At 48.5% G+C, this 15,864-nt stretch overlaps 1 protein-coding gene across 1 annotated transcript in view; it reads left to right on the top strand.

Moving 5' to 3' along the window:
• LOC144155105 (clotting factor C-like) overlaps positions 1–15,864 on the top strand; it is a 52,913-nt gene that overhangs the window by 28,866 nt on the left and 8,183 nt on the right. The window contains exons 6-14 of the mRNA XM_077686357.1: positions 60–266; positions 1,526–1,592; positions 1,773–1,970; positions 2,587–2,657; positions 2,899–3,069; positions 3,170–3,361; positions 4,987–5,175; positions 9,150–9,246; positions 10,636–10,877. Of these exons, the coding sequence (XP_077542483.1) occupies positions 60–266; positions 1,526–1,592; positions 1,773–1,970; positions 2,587–2,657; positions 2,899–3,069; positions 3,170–3,361; positions 4,987–5,175; positions 9,150–9,246; positions 10,636–10,877 (1,434 nt within the window). The remainder of the gene's footprint in view (positions 1–59; positions 267–1,525; positions 1,593–1,772; positions 1,971–2,586; positions 2,658–2,898; positions 3,070–3,169; positions 3,362–4,986; positions 5,176–9,149; positions 9,247–10,635; positions 10,878–15,864) is intronic.

Here is a 15,864-nt window from a genome sequence, read left to right as displayed (position 1 = left end):
GCGCTTTAAAAAGGGAGCACAGCTCTTCACCGACCTTCTCGCTCGATGACTTTTTCCAGAAAAGCAGGTGCCCTGTCCCCCGCTACGAGAGGTGACTCGTGGCATTGCGCAAGTCCAAAATTCTCAGTCCACTGTGCGAGATATTCAATACAACGGCACCAAAGTGACGTACACGTGCGCCGAGGGGTACGAGGTTGTTGGCGCGAAGTCGCTGGATTGCACTCAGCAGGGAACCTGGTCGGCGCCGGCACCGTCATGCCTCAAAGGTAAGTCTGGGTGACTTTCTACTCCTCGTCAAGCCCTGCAGGTACATTGAGGAAGTTTAGAGCTTTGTAGATGGTATTCTGGAGTTAAATGAAAAATCGCTGAAGAGGCTTGAGGGCAGATATGGAATTCTTCTGAGGCGCTATCTTCGAGAAGATTCTCGCGAGTCGGTGATAATCGCAATATGGCCGGAGGTTGTTGCTGTGTGCGCTACGAGGGTGGCTGCTGTAGTTTCCGCTGTGGCTCGAGATGGGTAGCAGTATGTAGCTGTGGTATAGACAGTGCCGGTGTGTCAGTGATCTTCGCGGTTTATGGGAAGGCCAGTGAGCGATGCCGCTGTAGCCGGTCTCACTGGCCGATGCGTATTTCTTATGTGGGTGACGAAGGCGAGCGTTGAGGCGTTCTTGATTGAAGTCGAGAAAGCCGAACGTTTTTCTTCTGCTATGATGGTAAAATGGACACCATACTTTGCTGAACACGAACCAAATAGTACACCCACGGTTTGTCATTTCGATTTTTTCTGAGGAGCGTAATTTTTTTATGGCCCTTAAATATTCACAGTGTTTAGGGGGACACTATAGGGACGTCGTAGGGGGACGCAGAGGGGAGAGGGGGGACAACGAGGACTTCAGCCTCCACTGAAATGTTTAAAGCAAGCATGGATGACACGTCATTGCCAAAGAGAGTTTATAGCGATGCCTTTGAAGTTAAATCCATATTGTGTTCCCGCCCATTTTAAAACAGTTTTAACCCCGCCTCTTTCCTTACAAGATATTTCGGGCACAAGATTAGCGCCCCCTCCTCTTTCTTGCGTGCACCTTCATATCTTCAAATACACACCCTGAGTCACTGAGGGCGTTTCAGCTGTGCTTGACAGCCTCTCCCGAAGCGACAGGAGCAGAGATAGCGAGGGTGGTGGTGCGTCCTGCCCCTTGGCCTGCATGTTGATTGTGCCTCAGCGTTCATGCTTACAGGTAGTAAGTCTATGAGGCTTACCGCGGCTGGTCAGAATTTTGTAAATGCTTGTTCTTGGGCAGGGTGGAAACGTGCTCCCGTCTTTTCTAGATTAAAGGAGCACGGGTCACCCTGGTATCTCCCATGTATATTCTGTGAGGCTTTATTCTAAATTTGGTTGAGTGAGCCGGGATAGGAGGAATTTTCTCGTAACAGCATCTTTGCGACCCTTTGTCTTAACGCCTGCTATTTGCAAGGAAGCCACATTAATAATTGTACTTCCTACAAGCCTAAATGTTTCTTACAGTTTCAGAATCCAGAGTTACTTGCTCAACAAAGGCGGAAGAGGTCGTGGCAGATGACACGCCTGTGAGGTAAGACCATTGTTCTTTCTTTAAATAATAATAAAACAACTTCTTAGCTTTGGTGCAATAGAATGACTTATTGTTTGCTGATTCCGAACGGGGATGAACAGTGTTGCTGTAATGATGAGCAGGCGCAAACACATCCTTACCGTCCATCCTAACGGTCTCTGCGGACATCGGTGCTCGCAGGGTCCACTGCCCTCCAGGATGCGGCTTGGTGGCCGGCTCTGTGATCGGGTCCTACCAATACCATGTGCTCTCGTCGCTCTGCCGAGCGGCTGTACACGCCGGTCGACTGAATAATGCTGGCGGCGCGGTTCACGTGCAGGCTACCGGAACGTACGCCGACTTCGTCTCCTCAGTGGCGCACGGCGTCTCATCGGCAAAGTGAGTGCACCCACGCCGCTCTTTTCCGTGTTCATGCGGGATCAGCATTCGCATACCAGGGCATCTGTGCGTTGTCTGGCAGGAACAGGTTGACGTGATGAGGATGACGGGATGAGCTGCACCGGATGTCTGTGCGTAGGACAATTTGCAAGGGCTGTTATACTCTTTAAGTTTGTGGAGGGTGCTGTCACTGTAGTGTTTCCGCAACAACACGGTCGCCTTGCATCTGGATTCAGCTTGAAAATGCGATGCTGAATATGTCGTCCGCGCTTTGCTTAGATATCCTTCGGATATTATAAACTACTGCGAACGAAAACACCTCGGAGGCTACGGTGGAGAACCAAACCTGAGGTCGTACGTGGCTACGGCCACACATGAGCCTTTTTAATATCCGCCTTGTCAAGATTGCAGGTTGCTAGCCGAGCAATAAAACACAGGTAAAATTCTCCTTCCAGTCCAAATGCTCGGCAAATGTCGTAGCGAGCGTACATCATGATGCCACCGCCAAATCATTCGTAAGAAGCAGTAATGAGCCTCGGAGTTTTTTTTTTGCTCACTGTGCATTTAATTTCGCTTTTTTTATCTAATACAAATGTTATAAATTTGAAATTTTCAGTTTCTCAACACTTGGGGCCAGCTTCAGATTTGTAACGGTGGACGACTCACAGTGGCGGATACCCGAAGATGGTGCGTATATACATGACTGATTGTTTTTCAGCTTACATGAAGGTGAACAGCTTTTTTTAGTTTGTTTTCTTTTCTCGTGAACAAAATAGAAAAAAATATTTCGCTCCACATGCATAAGCGAAACCTACTTTCATAGATTCTTGCGAGCGTGATTTCTTCCGAGCGCATGCCCGAGTGTTCTTGATGGTTGCAAACGTCGAGAGGCTTTATGCGCAATAAGAAGCTTCGTTTTCTTTTCTAGGATGCCCCCCGGGGTGGACAGATTCTGGCAGTTTTTGTTTTTATTCGGCCCAGAAGAGTCGTCCTGCGGCACCAGCCAGGAATTTCTGCCGCAACCTGGGTAGCCAGGCTTTTGCTCTCCGAGGTGACAACGTGACGATGACCCTCATGTCCGGCTTTCTCGTGGCCAAGGGTATGTACTGCACCTCTTTTATGCCATTTTTTTGTTGCCTGAGGGTTCTTCCCGCTAAGTTTGCGCATACTTTGTTTCATATCGCCTGTGTCCCTTGCAGGAATAACGGAAACTTGGCTTTCTGATCTTCGAGCCCAATCTCCTTTTGCCCTGGATGCAACGAGCAATGACACGAGCGGAGACGCCTGCATGGCCCTCAGTGTTCAAGACCCGCTCCAACCTGAAGTTGTTACCAGACCGTGCGACCTGAACATTCCTGTCACCTGCTTCGCGCTCAAGACGTTAAAGTTGGGTGAGACGATTTCGTGACTTGCGCTCTCAAGAGGCTCGGTTCGAATGCATGCCGCTGGGTACAAAAATTAGGCCCGGACTCAGCTCAGAGCCAGACCATGTCTTTTGTTTAACGAAAGATGAGATTGATTAAGGAGCGATTTACATGGTTCAGCTATACACTAAACGCTTGCATTACTATAGTAATGCAAGCGATTCTTAATGTCAATGGTGTTTATTTGAAAGCAGTCGAAGCTAATACAGGACAGATTCTTAATGGATTACAACTCGTTACATAAATTTGGTTGGCAAGTCATGCAACTCGAGTATTTCTATCTTCAATGCAAATCGTTACGTTTAGTGCAACCTGCAACCTTCCCACATTTTTCATCCCTTTGGAGGGAGAGGGTCAATATCAATTTCTCTGGCGGAAAGCTTTAGGGGTAGCAAGTGTAAGAATGACGAGCACCACTCCAATTTTATTTGGGTAATTAGACCGAAAGAGAGAGAGCGCAAAATAGAAGGCACGTAGTGTTGTACTCTTACTCAAATGCCGCTGTCATTACGTACTGAATGGCACTCGCCCGATCTCTATGCTTCACCACAGGATGAACGGAATGCTAAAAGAAACAGGTTAGTAGTTATTAAGAACTTTTTAATGAAGGCATGCTTATTTGCACAAACAAAAAAAAGTCTAACCTTTATACCAGAAATGCTACCGTGTAGAATTAGTTTATACATGCTTGTAGTAGCGAGAGTAGTGAACGCGTCAAGAGGGTCCTAACATTAAACTTCGGTACAATTACGGGTGTTATGTTCGTCATCTTCTGCCTCAGTCTCCTAAACAAGCACTCCAAGTAGTGACGTCATGAATCCCCATCAATTCAAAAAAGGAGGTGTTTTGCCACTACGTGAAGCTAAGCCGGATAACATAAAGGATATCTGCAAAACAGCGCAAAATAAAAACTGGGACTAACAACCCAGAGTGCACAACACCAGCGCTGAGAAACACGGAGCCTATTCGTTGCGGCAAGCAAATACTTAAAAAAAAACACAAGCCACAAACTATGCAGTGAAACTGACACATTTATACTGCGCAGATCCTGTCCCCTCTTACGCTGTGCGTTCTGCTGCACCCTTCAAGTACATTGTCTCGTTCCTTGTTAAGGCTGCTGATGGCATACTAACACACCTGTCTTCCCCCCTTTCCACTTGTTTCCCTCACGGTGATTTGAAACGCTTCAAAGATTTATCGCCTGCTGGCACCCTTACACTTGGTCATGATGGTGCACCTCTCTCTTGACGTTGTGCACCCGCATGATGCTCAATGCACCGCAAGGTTGTTTTCTGTGCGTGTCTTAAGAGCGCGTGCTTTTTCGCTTAACCGTTCGTTCACGCACCTTCCACTTTCCCGTGCTCGCTGATACATTGAGCAGGCATGAAGAACTCTCAGTACTTCGTCCCTGATTTTTGCGCTGTTTTGCAAAAGACCATCGCGAACCAACTGGCCCCACTTCAAAATAAGGTAAAGCGTAAGGGTAGCCTAAGAATTGACAGGTTACAAAATAATAATCGGCACACTTCACGGAAAATCAAAAAGGCTACGTGCGGGCACTGATAACGGGAGCGCGGTGAATACCATTGCAGTGCAGTGTGATGACCCTGGTCCGATTAAGGACGGCTCTGCCGTCGTGGAGAAGACGGCGCACGGACGCTTCTTGGAAGGCAGCCGCATCGCTTACTACTGCAAGGAGCTGCACTACCTCAGCGGCCAGGGCACGCTCACTTGCACGGCGAATGGCACCTGGAGCGCGCGAAAGCCACGCTGCATACCAGGTACGGGATCAACGCTCTGCTACAGCACATGTTCATGTGTGTGCAGTATAACGGGCAGAACTACTGGTGTGGGCATGATGAACCAATGGTTGACTCAGGAGTCAGGACCAATGTCTGAGCCAACCAATGATTGGCTCAGGCATAAGGAGTAGGCAGAATCAATGATTGGCTTACACAGCAATTTACTTCTTTCTTTACGCGGAACGCTTATATAATCCATCTTGTAGATCGTTTTTTGTGTTTCTCAATAATAAGCATGGCATCTCTCGACGGCGCGTGCAATCCCTGCAGTGCCTGGTTAAATGTCCGGCTAAGCGTTAACTCGCAGGAAGTACTTTTGACGCGATTTAGCCAATATGTTCTTCTGATATCTATGGGAAATCTTCAGAGGGATCTCTTTTCCATATAACGCGAGAGCCCTAAATAGCCCATTGTGAAATGCAGTCCACGTCCGGCATCCGTAACGGAAACAGCTCATTCGGAAGCGTTCAATAGCACGAGGCGCGTGAGCTTTAACTCAACAGTGGCGGCAGGTGAACCCTTCGCACGAGGCTCACACCGCGAGCTCAAACTGGACAGTAGCGAGAGGTGTTCGTCGACGCGACTGCACCGCAGATGGAGAGAGTGGAAGCGCGGAGCCGAACGAGCAAATAGACAAGCAGATAAATTCACCATCGTCGTCAACTTTCCCATTGCACGGTAGCAGGAACGAGCAGGCGCACAATGCGTAGGAGACAGATCTAAGCCATTCGAAAGCGTTACAGCGGATCGCAAAGCAGTTTCCCAAGCTGCAAGGTTACAAAGGCCTTCGGCAACGCGAGGCGGAAGGAAGGCGTCTTTGGCGATCAACTGGACATCCATGCTTTCGAATTCACAACCCATAAAAGGTGCTTGGACGTCCTAGAACCTTTTCCTCCGGGGTCTGCCTATCTTTGGCAACGTATACTATTTTCTAGACTGCAGTTTTGAATACATTAAGCATGATTGAAATGAACTGTCCCCGAAAGTGCATACTTCAGGGAATGAAACCAACAAATCTCGTTTTCTTACTACGCTAAGCTGTCTCATTTACCGCCACAAGCATTATGCCTGTTTTACAGCGAAGCTGTCCATGGCTAGGTTCTAGCAGTTGGTCTCCAGCGACAGACCGAGCGTAGACCAACGATTTTCAGCGTATGGGAAGAATTCATAAAAAATAAAAAAGGTATAAGGGCCTTTATATTTTTATATAACAATGCATATACTACTCCTGGAAAAAAAACTGTGGTTGATTCCCCTGCCATAGAAATCGGTAAAACACGAAAGTGAAATGTGCAGCAAAATCTGCAGCGAAATGAGCGTGACTTGCGGGTCGCCGGCTGCCTTGTGGGTGTGCTTGGCGAGCGACGTCCTGCTGGTGGGTCGCTTCGGCTAAGGTGCACTGGCGTCAATCCCGTGACGGATATGACTTCAGTGAAATGTTCGTGTATCCCGGCATAGACCACTTTCGTGTTAAAATATAAAACCCGAAAACGAACAACCCTAAGTATAACGTACTCTTTAGTACTAAAGGGTGCTTCCTCGCAAGAAGACCCTATGTGCAGGGGTGCACCCTTTACAGGCCGCTTGCTTTGTTGTACTGGAGTCACTTCCTTGAGGGATATGACGTCTGCGAAATCTTGGTGTATCCAGGCATAAAACACTTTCGTCTTAAAATGTCTTCTCGGCATTGCATTCGTGTTTAAAGTTCAATCCTACTTTAGGCGAATTAATGTAAGCTTGTCTTTGTAAGCTTGCTTTCCCACATCGTGGGTAGCCCATTGAAGCACAGCCATCTACGGAGGGAGTATGGCTGCACCCTACCTCTCTACCGCTGTCACCTCTTTCCCGAGTCGTGTATTCGATCTTTCCAGCGACACTGGTCACGCCGTGCGGAATTTGTTCGAAGCCGGGAGACGGTGATCGGCAAACCGGTCGCTTCGACGGAGGCGGCCGGCGGCACCCGTGCGGCTTCGCAGAAGCGACAGGAACATAATAATCGGAAGTACAGCAATCGACAATGCGTATAAGTAATCGGAAAATATAGGCTAAAAAAGCGTTCATATTCTCTCAACTTTCTTGAAGCTGTATACGCTGCGAATAAACGAAAAGGTTTTGAATCTCGGCAGTGTCTGCTGCGGAAAAAAACCCCAGTCTTTTGGAGCCACCCATGTGTACGTGGTGCTTAAATTATTCTCTACTGAATTACGGTTGCCACAATTAATAGTGGTTTGCTGTGAGGGTGCCGATTTTGTTGGCTTTTTGTACAACCTTGTGATCGTCTATTTCGGACAGTAGCCCGCCGCAGTGGCTGTGGCTAAGGCGTTGTGCTGCTGAGCACGAGGACGCGGGTTCTATTCCCGGCCATGGCGGCCGCTTTTCTTATGGAGGCGAAAAGCAAAAACGCTCGTGCGTGCGAGGTTTCGGCGCACGTTAAAGATCCCCGGGTGGTAAAAATTAATCCGGAGCCCTCCACTACGGCGCGCCTGATCACCTGCGTTGCGTCAGCACGTTAAGCCCTACAATCAATCAATCAATCAATCAATCAATCAATCAATCAATCAATCAATCAATCAATCAATCAATCAATCAATCAATCAATCAATCAACCGATGACCGTCTGGTCTGCCATCTGCAGCGCCACCTGTAGGGGCTGTAAAGAGCGGACACTCCTCGCCACGCGCGGCGTCTTTATCTCCCCCACCCTGACATTGCGCAATGCCGCGCACGCTTTGGCGGCCACCTGTGCTGTGCATGGATTTTCGTAGTAAGTATACTATAGAGGAAACTGCACCTGGGAATCCATGTCGTCGTTGGGGGTTATGGGAAGACCACAGCTTCTGGCTTGGACTTGGCATGATAATTGGATTCTGAAGCGGTTTCTTCGATTTGCTTTCTTCACTATGCATTAGCACGTCCACGAGCTACGAGGCAGCCGAAATCCTCCCTGTTCTGTGGCAATTGCGTGTTCGGTGAAAGAGCAGGCAGTGCGTGACCGTACCCTAACGTTGGTCATGCCGGAGTCGAAGGAACGTAGGACTGAGCGGGTAATATGCCACCGCGAAAGTTGTAGCTGAGGAAAAAAAGAAACCAAACTTACTTCGACGAAGACCAGATACGACAGATACGGACGCCTGCATCCGTCCTATCTCGTCTTCATCCACGAGTGTTTAACGCCACGTTTTCCTTTTTCTTCAAGTATGAACCAACTCGTTCAGCGACAAGTTTTGTTAAACTGTAGCTGACGGTCGGTGCACCGGTTCGCCACGAAGGCGAACGAAGGCGACGTTTTCATAGGCACGCTCAAAGCATTTTCAAGCTCTTCGAACTTATTATTTGAAAATATGGTAAAATTAATAAAATAAGAGTCTCCAATAAGTTTCCCCAAAAACATTAACATTGCTGGTCTGAAGCACAACAGTTCTGGCACAATAGTTCTGGCAAAAACACGCTTTGCTTTCTTTTTCCTTAGCTTTAAAACAACCTGTTTTATTTTTCACTTATATAACGACACACCTATGCATTTTTGTGGCACTGTGATCGAATATATGGCCACTAGAACGTTTTAATCCAAGCTAATGATGAAACTAAGGCGAGCGCATGGTATAATGGTGGCCCACAGGACACAGACGGACTTGATATGACCCGCATAGACGCTAGCGCCAGATTCCTCTCTAGTGTAATAGTAAGGAACTCTATGGTGCGGTGCACTACAGCCTGCGCCATGATTGGCGTAGGCGCGCTACAATAAAACTTCATTCTCCCTACCCTCGAATGGTGTGCGTCCTTAGTCTGTGACGTATAGATCGGGCCCCTGTCTTTATAATTCAATATAGCAAATCTACAACATAGCTAAACCCCAACATATAGCAAATCCAACTAGAGTGCCAGCTTCGCTGGACTTCCCTCTTCCCAGGGTGGAAGGGCTCTAATTTCTCGCTCCCTTACCATTTCAGTGGTCACCTGCGAAGAGCCGGAGCTTCCCAGTCACGGTACCATCCGCGTGCTTCCCCCGATACGTAGTGGTGATCCCCGCCGAGGGCCAGTACGCGGGTGCGTATTTCCTCACTGCACTGACCTCGAGTGCGACAATTGCTGAGTATTTGGCAATGTGTTCTCATGGGGTAATAAAAATCAGAAACGGGTGCGCATTCCATATGTATCTAGTTATAAAAAAACATTAACAGCTTTTGAACGCACGTACACGCATCGATTGACACCAGTGTCTCACGGGCAGTTTCTCTTTCCTTTGAACTTACGATCAATCCTCTGGAGGGGATGACGTTATAAAACAAACATAATTCGACCAAGTCCTTCGAAGCTCTGTAGCAACCCGTCTGTTGTAGGCACAAGTGACTCGTAAAAACATTAGGCAGTTTTAGTTCCACGTACGTAGAAGCTCTACGTACGTAGAACTTAAACCGGTGACCAGTGCGCATCAGAACGCAAACGGCCTACGTTAGTCTCTCACGGACGTACGTGAGATCCGAATTTTTACTTTGCGGTGTACACGTTGGTTCCTTACGTAGAGTTGACCAACATGGCGGCGCCCTGCCCTCCCGCTTCGCAGCAAAAACAGCTTCGTCGCTAATCCCTCGGGGCGATATCGGGTTCTAAGTTGTTCATTTCGCCTTCAGTTTGCCAATTCTTACCATCCCCTAAAGTTTAAATCGACCAACAGCTTTTGTTTTTCAGATAGAAGAACGATTTTTCAGCTGTTCAACTGGCTCGCGAGAATAGATGGTAGACCGCCTTAGTAGTTAGTTGACCGTCCGCCTAATTGTAATCCGAAGTTCTGCGGGAAAGCCGCCAGTCGCGCGTGTAGGTGCGGCGCCGCCACACTTCCGACGGCGTGGCCAAACCGCGGTGGGGCGCTTCGGTCGGCGGCTATGACGGCGGCTACACTAGATCTGCGACGTCGCTCACGCTGCTGCTGGGCGGGGCGCAGTACCACCCGGTCGGCGGCTGCGGCGCGGCCGTAGAGGGGGCTTCTCTGCGCTGCATCGGATAACTGGAGTGACGTCATCAAGGCGGCGCGTGGAAAGGGGTCGCGCAACTCGTAGCTCTCTGAAGGAGTTATATAGAAGAATTCTACGCGCGGCTATGGGGGAAGCGCGCGTGCATTCAAACTACCCAGACGCGGAGTGCGTCGCGTACGTGTAACTAAAAGGGTTTCGAACTACAGGCGCGTGGGCTACGTATTCTTTTCACGTTTGCATCCGTGAACTCTGTACGCACGCGAAACTAAAACTGTCTATAGACTTTCACTGAAACCAGTACAATTTTGGCCGAATTTGAAACATTTTTGCTCGCACGAAACACTCGTCTAAGGACGGTTGCGGTCAATGTGTCCCCGAAAACCATGCTTCTACACCGTGTTCACTCACATGCTCAAGTACACGTCCACGTCATAAGTTTCGGGTCGGATTCGCTGCAACGCAGGCATGCCCGCGGGGCGATACCAGTGCGTCTGCAGCGGCCGCTCAGCCTGAGCTCAACGGCGTACGGAGGCGACGAGGCGACGCCGGCCGAGGAGGCGAATGTGGTGCTGCCCCCGGGACACCACCGGGTCGGCTCGCGCGCAGAGTACGCGTGCCTGCCGCAGTACGAGCTGACCGGTTCCACAGTGCGCCGGTGTCTCTCTTCCGGACAGTGGAGTGGCCTGCGGGCAACCTGCGTCCCCGGTGAGTGTACACACAAGGCCATGGTGGCTGCGTTTGTAATTTCAAGCTGGATTAGGTGAAAGCAGTTCGCAGCATGGCAAGGGGGAGTGGTAAGGCGCTAGGATGAACCCGCGTCTGAAAGCGCACGTTCTGAAGCACCGAAGGTCTAGTGCGATCAAGGGGCGGTGTGCTCACATCAGACTATTAAAGCTTCCTTTAAACAAGAAACTAATAAAACTGTGAGAAAGACTGGTAAATGAAGGGTAAGGAGGAGGTATCATAAGAGATAGGAGAAAACTAGGAAAAAATAGAAGGGTATGTGACGTTTTCGGGGTAACAAGTAAAGAATGTATGATGTGATTAAATGGTGGCAGCGGCCACAGACGGAACAAATACATGCAATGACGGTAGAATTCCCCCCGGGGAAAATGAAAACTTTCCGCCTATGAACTAATCTAGCTCTCGTGCGCAGCACGCCTCCTCTCTGATCGGTATCGCCACAATAGCGGGCCAGTAGCGCCATCCAGCGGCAACCAGGGAAGACGCGTGCGAGCCAAAATAACCGTTTCCGTTTTTTTTACTGCAGAGCTGTTTAGGAAGAGCTTTGTCTATCTGTAGCACCAAAAAATCTCGAAGCCTGTGGTTAGGGAGGCCCCGTAAAGCGAAGCCAAGACTTTTACGCCTTGAAACTGGCAACCTAGCCACTGTGCCAGCCCAAAGGCCCGAGGGGTACGGGGTTAGCAGCCGCGGGGAATAATATGTGTAGCCAATTGGAAAGAAAAGAATAAATTTGTTTTTAGGTGGTAGAGGTAGCTGGGGGTGAAGGGGGGGCGCAACATCGTAAAAAAAACATCCCCCTCGCGAGGGGCACGATCAAATGCAGAGCATTTCCGGGGGCGCACGACGTTAAGTAGTTTGCGTTACGTTAATGTTGTTGCACTTGTTGCTGTTGGTTGTTGTACTGTAATTAAATGAGGACATGTAATTACGTGGTCACGTGACATCATTTATTAGCAGGTGGGTATGATTATTGAGGCGCAGTGGGAAGAGCACCATGTACCTCGCGTTCCGCCCACAGGTAGTGAATGCGTTGTATCAGCAGCTTCTTGACGTAGTTTGAATGAGTCAAGGATATAAGGCGCGTTCGTAGCCCTCCATTCTGTGTCGGCTTTGTGGCGCAGTGGGTAGAGCACCATGTACCTTGCGTTCCGCCCGCAGGGTCGTGGGATCGAAACCAGGCGCCGGTAAGTATTATTTTTTTATATAGTGCAGGGGGAGGGGTGCGGACTACGACGGACAACTAGAACGGGTGACATCGTGAGTTAAAGAAATGCTCTGCATTTAAAAAAAAAAAAAGGTTCGCGTGGTCGGAATCGAACGTAGGTCCCTCGCGTTATAGAACCGGCATCTAACCTTCTTTCTTTAATTGATTGAGCTATCATCGCATACCGGACGCACAGCTTTTCATTTGGCTTCGTAGTGCGAACGCTGGCTTTGGACTTTGTCGCAGGTTCTAGCGCGTGCTATAGCGCGATCCACTTTGGGCGAGATGTGAAAGCATGCGGACGAAACGATCCGGGCCTGCCAGCCATGGAGAACTTTCAGCGGCAAGTTCGGAAATAAATGCGAGGTGCAGCAGCCGGGTATTCGACGAAGGGAGATGGGCCCCCGCCGGCTCTGCTCTTTCTCCAGCCTTGCACCACTAGTGCAAGCTGCGCCAATTTTTTTTAGCGCTGCGAAAACCCGCAGAGGGTCATAATAAAAGTGGCGATGCACACAGTACTCTACAAGGGTCACACAATAGTCTGTTCGAATATTGCACCAGGTATTGCACCAGGTATTGCACCGAAACCGAAACGAACTTGTTGGCGCTTGGGGTCGCCGCGTGATGTATCGGCTGGGCTCCAGAGATATTGTTTCTAGCTTTATTTTTTGTTCTTTGAAGTTCAAACATGACGCTACAGAAACGTTCCCGTTAAGTTTTTATAAACTTATGAAGGTGTATTGCGAAAATATTTTCCACACCTTCCTCCACGTTTTTGCTGTTTTCTACCTTATTTTGCAGAAGCTAGGCGTAAGAATGGTATATTCGTGTTTTAAGTGAGGTAATCTATCTATCTAGAGCAACTTGTATTTTGACTCCAGTGTCCCTTTAATGACCCCATGTGCAGTTTGAGGACTGACCGCCATGGCACCAGTCTTTTTAATGTAGAATGCAATTTGTTACCGTCTGGTACTTGCTGCTGCCCTGAAGTTTAAGCGAAGGCCGAAGCTACGTTTTGTTTGCAGACGCAAGTAGCCAGACGAGCGAACGCGCCACAACCGAAGTAATCAGATTTTTCGCGCGATGTAATGCTCGCCGAAGCCTATAAGCAGTTGGCACACTGGATATGCTACCGAACGGTGCATCACCCCTCGCCACTCGCGTCGAAAGGCACGCAGGTTGCTAGTTCCGCGGCATGCATGTATGGTTGCGAAGATGCCTGGAACCTGCCAATCACCACGCTGGGTAGTAAGCTCCGTAGCTTTGAATTCACAAGACAGGGCGCTTTCAAGTACGACTTCCACGCTTTAAAGATACAACTGCTGATACAGCGCCGATGCAGCCAGAAAACAGAACTGCAAACATTTCAGATCCAAAAGAGTCCAATCCTTAGCACTATGCACTAGCCACTGGCTACGAATCTGATACACACAATATGCCCATAATTTCATTGAAGGCACACAAATGCCCCGCTAGTTTCCGCTGTAGGTAATATTTTGAAACTCAATGGGTGTGGTTGATCACGGTGCAAATTTTTTTTCGTGTGTATAGAATATTTGAGAACTGTTCCGATAGTAGTAGTAGTAGTAGTAGTAGTAGTAGTAGTAGTAGTAGTAGTAGTAGTAGTAGTAGTAGTATAGCTGTTTATTGGCCACAACTGGGTAGTGGAGCGACGGGAGGGGGGGGGGGGTAGGATCTACGTTGGTCTTGGAGTGGTCATCCTGGGTGGTTGGCTTCCCTTGTCCAGGATGCCATGATCTGCCGAGGCACGAACGATAATATAATAATTTAAAATAATAATGAAACGATTTAAATGTGCCTTTGTGGAGCGTTGCGAAAGTTATAAGTATTTTCCAAGAGCTGGCTAGGCCCGTCAGAATCGCAGACTATCGCAGGCCGTAAATATTCATGTAAACCTCCTGTTACAAAAAGAGAAAAAGAAAATTCAAGCAATTGTAAAACGGCATAGATTGCACCTTATTTCACTTTTCCTTTGCTACGACGTTTTTTTGTGCTTATGCAGACAAACATTTTATTGTCGATTTTGCTGCACTTCTACCCTTTTATATTCGCGTGAACGTTACAAGCCAAGCCAATTACGGAGCAAAGATAAATCTGCACTCTTCATTCACAGTGTGACTTGGACGGCCTCGAGCGAGTTACACTGACGCTCGCGCCCCTCGCACACGCAAGAAACTCGACGGAGACCGAGTTTCTCCCTTTTGTGAATGACGCTTAAGTAGAAATATCATGATCCTGCCCCTCGGTACCTAGAATGGCGTGTTACTCCCATCGAACGGCTACACATCCGCCACTGTTTGTACGAAGAACGGGATCACTTTCTATTTTTTCTTATATGGAGCGTGATTGTGACGCGTTCCCGTTCCGCACTGACGCGAAGACAGGGTCATGATTATTACGGTGATGGCGATGTGTTGTAACGTGCGTACGTACGTACATCTACGGACAAACTTTTTGGGGCCCGTTCATATTCTACGACAAAATGTCACACACTGGATGCAATGCTGGCGTTGTGCCTCCGAAGAAGGTTTGAGTCAACCTCAGCTGCTGAATTCAAGTATTCTGAAAAGGGCAAAATGCGTGTAGTGAGGGGCTCATGGTATTACGTGCAATCAATCTCCACGTTACGGCTGATGTTGACTTATTAGCAACCAAATTGTTTTGTTCGATCGAGAGTTCTGTTCAGTGTAGAGGCGAGAGATCTATGAAGCGCTTTTGAGTAATCTCAGTATCTTTGATAACTATGTATATTAAGATTGTGTAAAATATGGTTTAAAACTTCGTTATTTGGTAGCATGCGCTGGAGCCATGCCGTTTTGAACATGCCCGCTAGAACGATAAACAACAGTATGTTGTTCAGTAAAAAGTTACGTAGACGGGCTTCCGTGCAGCTGTTGATTTCAGATATAATGACGCTTCGCTGGCGAGAAAATCAGGCAAGAGTGAAGTGTGCCGCTTTCACATGAGCATTGAGCATGAGAAAATAACTAGCGCGTGCAAGCCCTCTATCCAAGTGAAGATTTCTACATGGCATTGTAAAAAAAAAAAATACACTACACTGCTTTGCTTTAGGGTACGGAATCCTAGTTTACCCCCAGAATTGCACATTTATCCACACACTCATACCGCTAAACTGAAATGCCTGTCAGTAAATCGGTTATACTGAGGCAACAGCCCATATACATTAGAATGTTAATAGGTTTTACGAAAGGCTTGTTAATCACCAACGCTTCACAGCAGTCCCGCGCACACAGTTCGCCGTTTGAAGAAATGCTGTTGGTTGCACTCTTAAACCAAGGAATGGGGCAGTCATCGAGACTAAGGCACCTCCGACTCGCGACGTAGAAAACGACCTGGGTGGACACAGTTCGCAAGGTGAAAACCTGTGGGTCCCGCTCGCCGGCTCAGGAAATCAGCCACAGAAGGACTGGCCAGCTTCAAGCAGCATCTTACTAGGGGTGCACGCAGAAGGGTCTGTGAATACATCTTTTGGAGCTTGAGGGCTTGGTCGCCGCTGTCCCTCACACAAGCATAGTCATCGAAGCTTCAGTTGCCGGTTTCGTACCCGGTAGTTTCAAGTCACCACGAACCGGTTCCTGAGAATTTATCCAGGTTGCGTCCTTCCCCGGAGTCGGCTAAGCAGGGTGCGGGCGTCGAACAGCATGATGAACAAAGCCATGACGGTTGTGCAAATCAGGATCCCTGGTAAGACTCCGCACAAGA

The sequence above is a fragment of the Haemaphysalis longicornis genome, unplaced genomic scaffold, assembly GCF_048455015.1.
Source record: "Haemaphysalis longicornis isolate Haplotype H1 unplaced genomic scaffold, Haemaphysalis longicornis Haplotype H1 scaffold_1, whole genome shotgun sequence".
Lineage (NCBI taxonomy): Eukaryota > Metazoa > Arthropoda > Arachnida > Ixodida > Ixodidae > Haemaphysalis > Haemaphysalis longicornis.
This window is presented reverse-complemented; position numbering and strand designations above follow the sequence as displayed.